This window comes from Patiria miniata, unplaced genomic scaffold, assembly GCF_015706575.1.
Source record: "Patiria miniata isolate m_02_andy unplaced genomic scaffold, ASM1570657v1 HiC_scaffold_22, whole genome shotgun sequence".
Classification (NCBI taxonomy): Eukaryota; Metazoa; Echinodermata; class Asteroidea; order Valvatida; family Asterinidae; genus Patiria; species Patiria miniata.
In genome coordinates, this window is record NW_024037061.1 from 2,528,773 (window position 1) to 2,539,085 (window position 10,313).

The following is a 10,313-nucleotide window of genomic DNA, read 5'->3' on the forward strand; positions in this document are numbered from 1 at the left end:
TTGTGCAAGAGAGTAAGATTTAAACGCCATAAGGAAAAAAATAATCACTTTCAGAATCTTCCACTTTTGAATTGGGGTTCTCCAATGTTGATACAGTGCTGGAGACGGTGGCGGAAGTTGGTTCTACAGCCGAAAGCTTCTGAAGGAGTGCAGGATCACCCCTGATGTCATTGCACACCTCCTCGATCGTTCGGCGCAACACACGATCGAGGAGCTGTGCAATGACATCAGGGGTGATCCTGCATTCCTTCAGAAGCTTTCGGCCGCAGCACGCCCCTTCCGCCACCCTCTCCAGTGCTGTATCAACATTCTGAAAAAGAGTATTTTTTTTTTGTATGGTGCTTAAATCTCACCCTCTTGCAAAAAGTTGATGAAAATCGCTCCATACAAGTTGTCATGCCTTTTTTACAAAATCTGAAATTTTGGTTTAATTCCACTGGTAAACAACAGAGTTATTTAGAATCAAAAGTAGGACTTTTGCATACTTACTCCCTGTACATTCATGCAATGCAACCCGATAATAAAATGAAAGTGAAATGTACTGCCAAAATAGAAGTCTACCCTCAAGGCAGACTCTGTAGTTAAATATGACCACAGCACATGATTTATTTTCGCAAAACAATCACCCTTCCAAATATATCCACTGGACCTCAGGTGCTTTCGAATATCAGTGCAAATTCACCAAAATGAGGTTTGTCAACTTTCTCAGAGTTGCCCTGGAGGGTCTCACACTTTTATCAAAGCGGGACAGACTGGTTAAATGTTTTTGCCCTTGTTTCCCCCCTGAACAGAAAATAGCGGAGTATTTGAAAAGAGTAGGCCCTATAAGTAGACGTCCCTTACAGAACGGCAAATTCCCCCCACAGGGTTGGGAAGCACTATAATAAGAATTCCCTGGGACAATCGACAGAGGCTGATCCCCCCATGCGAAAAGGCCTTGTGTGGGCCACAACAAAAACATCTTTAGAGAATGTGACGGGTTGCTTTATATCTCCCCCACGGCTCTGTTTCTTTTTCTTCTTTTTCTTCTTCTTCTTCTTCCTCGGCGTCTTTATTTGGCACTGTTTTGGTTGTTTGTTTGAAGCGAACGGACAACCTACATGTGACTGACTGTCTCAGCGATAGTATAATAGGACAGATGCAAGACCAGACAACTGCGCCTCAGGAACAGGCGGGAAGCGCTAATGCAGAACGGAAGCAGGAATTCACAAAAGTCTTAACGGGAAATTATTTTTACAAATTATTCAAAGTGAGTCCAATCAAAATGTGAACTAGAGTTGTTGTGATTTCAGGGGGATAAAGTCTAGGGAATAAATGCACATAACACGCTGATTTGATGACATCAGAACTTTCCTGTTATCATTCCGCAGTTTCATAGACAAGTGACCAAAACTACGAGCAATTCGACCATGAAGAGCCAGAGAAGGCCTTGGAATTCTTTCAAGACAGAGGAAATCTTGACTGGTTAGAAAGGACATCAGAACAATTCCTTGCACCAGTGTCCAAAACGTTTACCATGAATAAACAAGGGCCTGGCCCTATCAGTACAAGGATAATACTAGCTTGTCTAAGAAAACGGAAACAGATTCACAATTCTCAACTTTGACAATGTATGCAGAAACCTACATGTACAACTGTAGCTGTCCAAAGATATGACAGAAGGTGTGAAAACTCTTTATTCTTTATATGGCAAAAGTGTGTGGCTGATTTTGGAGGATGCACTGTGTCAAGGTCTTGGGCCAGACCTTGTGTTGTTAATATGCTCAGCTGTGCATACATTTAGGCCTAGAAGTTGAAATCCCCCACACTGCTCCAGGATGTCACTGGCTCTGCCTCAACATATTGACAGTTATTGTCAGATGATTTTGAAGGATTGAGGCAGTGGTCAGATGATTTTGCAGGATTGAGGCAGTGGTCGCCCCTCCAAGGACCAAATTCAAGAAATAACGGAGAATTTTGGCGAATTGAGGCTGTATGCAATTTTTACATGGACGCAGTTGGAGGATTTTACAGTGAGGTTACATGTACATCCTAGCAGGGAGTTAGGATTAAAAAGAAAATGATACACCAAGGATGCATACCAGCAAACATACATGTATATTGGCAATAAATTATGTAAAACAGTCAAAACAATTCTTGTTCATACATGTAACATGTATGGTACCAGTACAACAAATTTCGGCACCAACTTCATTAAAAATACTTTAATGGCTATAAATACTGCTTTCGCAACTGTGCTGGTATTGAAAAGGTTGAAACTATGGTCTGCCAGATCTCACACTACCGGTATTTTAAACTGTTTGTATCAGGAAAAATGTGCTGTCAAATTTTGAACTAAAATTTGCATTTAGGAATTTAACACTCTGCATGAAAATCGGTTATTTCCTTAACCTAGCGTCTTTTTCTAGGAACTGGACCAAGTCCATCAAAATCCATCAATCACTGGGTGTCCAATACAAAACTGTACATGACATGATGGAATCCACCACTGACACACTGGTTGACATTCATGGACTTGCTACACATGGCTGTTATCACATAAAATCAATCTGATACCCCTAGCACTGCTTCAGGCCATTAGGCCCATCATACTCCATCAATATTTAGTCACGCCAGGCCTTCTGGAGCAAGTCCCCCGAAACCCACCAAAATGGAAGGATGGATTTTGATGGAGTTGGGGTGGTTAGGGTTAAGGTCCACTGTGCCAGGAGCACTTTTTGTGTGGAATTTTACTTGCTGATGAGTATTGCGTTCCGTCTTCACTGCAGTGTTATCACTCGTAAATTCCTCTGTATCTAAGCCTGCTGTTTACATGTAGTTTACAAGCACACGACCTGCATATTTGATGGTTCTACTTCATGTACATGAACAGTATGTTTGTGTGCACACTCTTTATGTTCAACTTCACAAGTGTGGTTGTGGGTCATTCCAAATTTGGGACCAATTTTTTTCTTTTCGTGTTCCTGTTACATGTACATGTACATCCGATATAAGATTTTGTAAATTCAGGGCACATTCTTTAATCCTAACCTTCCCAAATCCTCTTTGCAAAATGGAGGATTTTGCAGGATGGAGACTACATGCATATGGCAAAAATGTGTGGCTGATTTTGGAGGATGCACTGTGTTAAGGTCTTGGGCCAGACCTTGTGTTGTTTATGCTCAGTCGTGCATAAATTTAGGCATAGATTATACTTGAAATCCTCAGCACTGCTCCAGGATGTCAATGGCTCTGCCTCAACATATTGACAGTGATTGCTGGAGGATTTTGCAGGATTGAGGCAGTGGTCACCCCTCCAAGGACCATATTCAAGAAATAACAGAGGAATTTGCAGAATTGAGGTTGTATGCAATTTTTACATGGAGGCAGTTGAAGGATTCTGCAGGATTAGGTTACATCCTACATGTAACAAAAATGCCTGAGTTAGTGTCTTCAATCTCCAAGAGTGATTATGAAAAGCAAACTACTTGCCACACAAATAAAAAAATTAGCTATGAGACTTGCATGGCAAATTTCACAGGTCAGGTGAATAATGGGGACACAGACATTATCTTGTTCCATAGTTGTGGGTACATACAATTGTCTGTACGAGGCATTTGTGGGGGCCAAACCTGCTGTGCGGACAGCAGAAAGTCCCCATAACTTGGTCCTAATTTGCCGAACAATAAAAAACTTCCCCATAACGCGGTGTACCGGTAGGCTAGGGCACAAAATATCACAGTTTTGGACCCCAAATGTATGGAATGACCCTTGTTTTGTTGGTGCATGCATAATCAGCGATCACATGGAAGAATAAAAAAAACTATTTTCCCTCGGTTATCACAAATAAATTCCTCTGTATCTAGACCTACCGGTACCCTACCTGATCAGCGTGGGTAGCTGTGTTGTGAATGGAGTTGTGGGCTGGGTTTGCAGGCCGCGTATTTATCAATCACATAAATCTGTGTTTGCCCACTCCAGTTAGGCTCACAAACCCCAACAATGCAAATCAATAATCGTTACAAGCGGATATCCTCGCATAAGTCAACAACCTGTGAACAATGGGTCCTCGGCATTCCATCAACGGTCTAACAACCTGTGGGATGCCTCCCACAAAACACTTGTTATATTGCAATCTAGCTCTGCTGGGGGTGGGGGGGGGGTGACTGAGTGACCTTTAGCCTGTTGAGATGTAACCTCTGCCATGCAATGATTGCAGAGCGAGAAATAATCTTTATGCACTTCCCAGATTTACACATGAACATTCACATGTACAATGCTATCTTTTGAGGCATGTGCTAAATTTCATGGCCTGCTAACCACCGCATTCCGGGCTTATGATCACCTTTCTGTGCTAAAAGCGCTAGCAGAAGAATCTGTATTTTTAGAACCAAAATTTCAAAAAAAAATCTGTTAAAAAAAATGGATAACAAATTCTCTAGAACTTTTCAAACACACAAAAATACGGCAACAATTTGAAAACACCATTAACTCTATTTTTTTTTGCTAGGATGCAACCTCAATCATGCAAAATCCTCCAACTGCCTCCATGTAAAAATTGCATACTGTCTCAATCCTGTGTTATTTCTGGAATGTGGTCCTTGGAGGGGTGACCACTGCCTCAATCCTGCAAAATCCTCCAGCAATCGCTGTCAATATGTTGAGGCAGATCAGCGACATCTTGGGGTAGTGTGGAGGATTTCAAGTACATGTACACTGTATAATATACCGGGGGTAGGCCTAAATTTATGCACGGCTGAGAGTAAACAACACAAGGTCTGGCCAAAGACTTTGACACAAAATTCTGCTTCTTCCAAATCAGCCACACATTTTTGCCATAAAGCCTCAATCCTGCAATTAATAAGTCCTCCAATTTGCAAAGAAGATTTTGGAGGATTTGGGAAGATGAGAATTAATGGAGACGGCAAAAAGTACACTCTGGCATTTTTTTTTTTTCCAAGGAGTACTTTGCATCCAATCTAGAAACCTCGCAAACCCCACAATTTATAAGCAATCAACTTGAACTCACTTCAAATGGACACAGCTATGTTTTATCCAAGTTGTACTTTCCATCCAAGCATTAAAAGATTCAGATCTCTACTTAAAAAAATTCCCCCATATCTGAAAATCAATTCTGAAGGAAAATTCTTTCAGCTAAGAATTGATTGCCAGCCCCGTAACCATGGCAACTGGGCAAGGGAATTCTTGTGGTCAGGTCAGTGAACTATTGAGCATGACTCATGGGTGCTTTTACCAGGGCTGACTGACTGAACTATTTGGTTCACCCCGGCATCCCGCATTGTACCTCCTGCAGAGATAAAAACAACCTCTAACTAAAGAGAGTCTCCGAAATCACTCCCGAAAAAGTTCACTTCGGGTTTTTCTTAGATCCGTTTTGGTCATATGTGATGAATGTGATGAATGTGGATGGGACTTTGCGTTTAATTTTGCAAACGTTTAGCAAACCCAGTAAGCACATAATTTATAAGGCTGTGCATTTGAACCGGGTACCCGACTACAGCACCGTTGATGTTAGAAACCGTTTCCCGAATATGTGGCCAACTTTACAAATTACTTAGTAACTTCTCCGACAACGAGAGAGACAGGTTTTGAATGTCATTTGTGGGGAATTTTTAGGGCATTTTGGGGAAGGCCAGGAAAACAAAGCATTTTTCGCAAATACGTGGCGCTCGCACAAGTTACAATTTACATCGTAACAAAGCTCACTGTACACATTTGTATCTTCTGTATTTATGCACAGATGTGGCAGTATTATTGTGCAGACATACATGTATACGAACAATCTTAATAGCTACTTCCGAGATTTGAATTATAAGATTGGGTTTCTTTAACGGGTAATTGGGTACTCATGTTTTTAATCGGGTACCTAGAAATGCACATCCCTAAGGCCAAAAAAAAAAAAATAGTTCTGCTTCCCGTTACCCTAGGGTACCTACCCTATTTTGACAGCCCCTACCCTAATTTCTTTTTTGGGAAAAATGAGGGAAAAAAAACAAAACCATCAAATACTACCTTTTACCCTTTACTACACGCAGACACCTCCATATGATCGTACCGGTACACACACAAAAATGCAACAACAACAAAAATCCCTACGTACCTATGTACCCTATTTTCAAATGCCATGTAATCAGAAGCAGAACAATTTGGGGGGGGGGGGCCTAAACATTTAAACGTTTAAACACAGTTTCACAAAGGCTGAAGCCTGCACCAGTGTGTTTGCACTCCTGTTAAAAGAATTCGTAATTTTATTCCTAATAGCATATTGAAACATATTACACAATAAATTGTATATATTGTATACATTGTATACATTTAATTGACACAATAGACAGCTGGCAGTCATTGGAAATGAAAAGACTTAACTGACTGTAATGTGATCAATTACTGTCCTGCTTGTAATTAATGCTTTGTACCGGTACATTAAATCTTTAAAGGAACCCGGCTCTATTCTTTGTGAAATGCATCGAGTAAAAGTAATTTAGCGTTTTCAAAAAGTTCCAGGCTTCATTTAAATGTTTCGGAAAATTTGTGAACAGATTTAGAGTTTTTGTTTCGTTTAAACGGTTAAATGTATTTGTCCATGTATCCTTAGTGAAGAAGGCATTAATCTGGTACTTTCTTCATTTTTTTTCCAAATGGCACAGCACATGGACTTGTTTGACATGCAATGCGAAAGAAAGGCAAATTTGACATCACGAAGCACTCCCAGCAAAATTTGCACGAGCTGAAATGTGGTCAACTGCTGCAAATTTGCAGTGCGAAAACTTACTGTGATATATCACAAATTCATGTTAGCATTCACTTTCACACACGGTATAAACCAGCCTTTACGACTTAGAGGTAATGTACTTGTCATATTAAACTCAACGTGGCCAAACTAATTTCTGTTGAGCAACTCCTAGGAAATTGGCCTAGATGGACTTATAACCGACACTGTAGTCAGTGTAGTGTGATATTACACTACTCAATACGGTAAAAGTAGGCCGGTTAACTTAATCATGTTAATCACATGGTAATCTTGTTTTCGCTAGCCAGGATTATTTTTCAGTACTACACCTCCACAGACTGTATGTGAACACACAATTTTGTACATAGATCTTGACAGGTACACAAATTAAAGGGAATACAACATTTCCTTTTTGTTGTAATTTTTAGAAATGGATGGATTTGGGGGTGAATATTTTATAGCAAATATTGTTACACTGACCTGATTAAAGATTCGAGTTCATAGATGCTGGAAAAACCACCAAAAAAAACCATGTTCTTGAAGTCTGGGTACCTGACCCCACTGCAGATGAAACAGATCAATTTAAAGACGTCGGGAATTGTAAGGTCAGGGAACCAGTCTAGCTTGCTTGTAGTACCCGTTCACCAATGTGTAACCGATTGCAAACAAATGTGATCTAACTAAATTTTGTAAATTGGGGCAGTTTTGAAGGGAAAAAACAGGGTTGTTTTTTTCCAATGATGGTTGGCAGACCATCGTTGGAAATTGATACAAAAATTCCAGTTTTCTTGAAAATGACAGCACACCAGGTGCCATGATTTTACTTGAATTTAGACTGCCACTCAACAGTCCAGTACGGTATTTCATAATAATTTGGTACATTTGTTTTTTGATGTTTGCCAATGTTGTATATTGCCTTTAATTAAGGATGTGTACATTACTTGATGCAACGAGCACCTCTATCAAAGTTGGAGAAAAAACTTACCAAGAAAACAACCAGATCGTAAACAATCCAAGATGCAGTACACCTACATGTATACACCAAACAGACAGAGATTATGAAATCCTTGGTCTTGCTCAACGGCTCCTTGTGGCTTTCAATCAAGGAATGGCCCAACGCTTCCAGATCCTGCCACTGGAAATCACACTCACAAATCAGCATCCGACCAGACAAGCTATGCCTGCAACATCTGCTACAGATCCTTCATTCAGTCTTCCAGTAGAATCTAAAAATTCCTCTCCACAGTATTCCTGTCCAGTTGGGAGGGCAAGATCATTACGCATCATCTATATATATAAGAGAGAGTTTAACTTGGCCTCCGAGACGATGTTTGCTCATGAAAGGATCCGAGACCGCGGGCTCCCGCTGCGCGAAAATTGCTCCACGTCCGTGGAAAAATACGGAGGGTGTCTTCCGCCGGGTCGGACGCTTCGGGTCGTCCTGATTTTCCCGTACGGACCGGCGATCCTTTTCGTCTATTTTTCGTGACTGCGTTTTTCGCAGGAATTTGCCGTCGTGTGCGCTTTCACGTTGACTGCCTGACCGCCCCCTGTGCTGGCTTCTCTGCGTGTCTAGACTGTGCGAGGTCAGCGAGGTCAACGTAGGGGTTCCGTTTACGTGTTCTACTCAGCCGTTCTGCAAAAGCGTTCACCAAATTGTGTTATGGGGTGACCTTGGTAAAATATTTTTTCTCCATGGTGCGTGGCCACCAAGTGCCCCTATTCTTTCATAGGCTTCGCTTGCCGCCCCTGCGCCGAGTGCAACGAATACTCAGAAGGACTACACATTAAGTATGCCTTGCGCGGTCTGACCAATCGAAAGTCTACACTGCGTAGTATTTCCGGGCTATGCAAAACTTTCGATGGCAACGCGTACTGCAGCCTGCTCCACACCCTGGAAACGAGGTTGGGTCTACGGTGCTCGCTATTTGCATGATTTGAAGCACAAGCATGTGACGTGTATAGTGCTCTGTTGCTTCCATCGTGTGTTAATACAGCTCCATGCTTCCACCAAGGCTGAGCGTTGTGAGTTCGCTGCCCGCCACAGTGTTGCGTTATAATTTCGGGGGCCTGTCTGGGATCAACGAAGGATCGATGCATTGCTTCAAACATCGCGATCTTAAACGAAGTCACAAAAAAAAAATCAACGAAAATGTGTCCGATCCGGCGGAAGACACCCTCCACATTTTTCCACGGACGTGGAGCGATTTTGGCGTCGCGAAAGACCGCGGTCTCAGATCGTTTCAGGAGCAAACATTTCTCGGAGGCCGAGTAAAATTTGCTCTTATATAGATGGTTGACCCAAGTTGAATAACAGTTGACTCGACTTTTTCCTCGCAGACAGTCTCGCAAATTGTAAGAAGTTCAAGTTTACGTTTGTTGAAGAGTCCAATATACTGAAACTTAATTATGACCTTCCTAATCAGCCTTCGCCTGTGTACTACGGCAAGCCTTTCCAGTACGTTTTCTCACAAATGCCACTGCCTCACAAAATGCCAATTTAACAGACCAACGGGAACATTTACAGACTGTTGCCATGGTACATAATTATCATGGGCGTCAATCGGTGGGGGACGGGGAACCCCTCCACCCCCCCCCCCCCATTTTAAAGCGGTGGACACTGTTTTGGTCCCCTCCCCCCACTTTTCTACCCCGAATAAAAATTGTAGCTACTACATGTATAATGATTCTATTACTCAGAATAGCTGATTCAATGACACCAAACTCGAAAATGATGTTTAAAAGATGATCTTTTGCAAACGAAAAATTGTTTTAGTGGTCAGAAATTGCCTCAGATCGCACCACAGAAATTGCTTTTCTATAACTGCATGTCTTCTCAACTAAATCCCCCAATTACATTCATCTCCCCACATTTTCATCCCCAACTCTACGCCCTACCTGATCAATGATCGGGTAAATCAACGAGGGATCGATGCATTGCTTCAAATATTGTGCTCTTTGAACTATGTTGGGTTGGAATAACGAAGAGTGCATAAATAATAATATTGGCGGTTGTTGGCTGTTTGGCCCGCTTATATTATGGTTGAACCATGCCAACTTGAATAAAATAGTTAAATCGACTTTTTCCTCGCAGGTCTCGCAAATTGTAAGAAGTTCAAGTTTACGTTTGTTGAAGAGTCCAATACTGTACCTTCATAATGACCTTCCTCCATGATTCAGACTATGTAATTTTATTATCATGGGCGCGGCGTCAATCAGTGGGGGACGGGGGACCCCCACCCCAACATTTTAAAGCGGGCAATATCGTTTGGTTCCCTACCCCCACTTTTTCTTCCCCGAATAAAAATTGTAGCCTACTATAATATTCTTTTGCTCAGAACAGCTGATTCAATGACTCCGAACTCGAAAATGATGTTTAAAAGATGATCTTTTGTTTTACTATCGTACGTGGTCAGAAATTGCCTCAGATCGCGTCACCGTAAATTGCTTTTCTATAGCTACATGTCTTCTCAACTAAATCCCCCATTTACATTTAACTCCCCACACTTTCAACCCCAACACAAATACGCCCTACCCGATCTATGATCGGGTAAATCAGCTTGTCATTCATACATGCATGTGC

At 41.6% G+C, this 10,313-nt stretch overlaps 1 protein-coding gene across 1 annotated transcript in view; it reads right to left on the reverse strand.

Moving 5' to 3' along the window:
- The window catches only part of LOC119730625 (dystrophin-like), a 72,772-nt gene extending 64,758 nt beyond the window's left edge, over window positions 1-8,014 (reverse strand). The window contains exons 1-2 of the mRNA XM_038203612.1: window positions 7,898-8,014; window positions 7,716-7,758 (exon numbers count right to left, since the gene is read on the reverse strand). Of these exons, the coding sequence (XP_038059540.1) occupies window positions 7,716-7,758; window positions 7,898-8,014 (160 nt within the window). The remainder of the gene's footprint in view (window positions 1-7,715; window positions 7,759-7,897) is intronic.
- Between the last annotated feature and the right edge of the window lie 2,299 nt (window positions 8,015-10,313).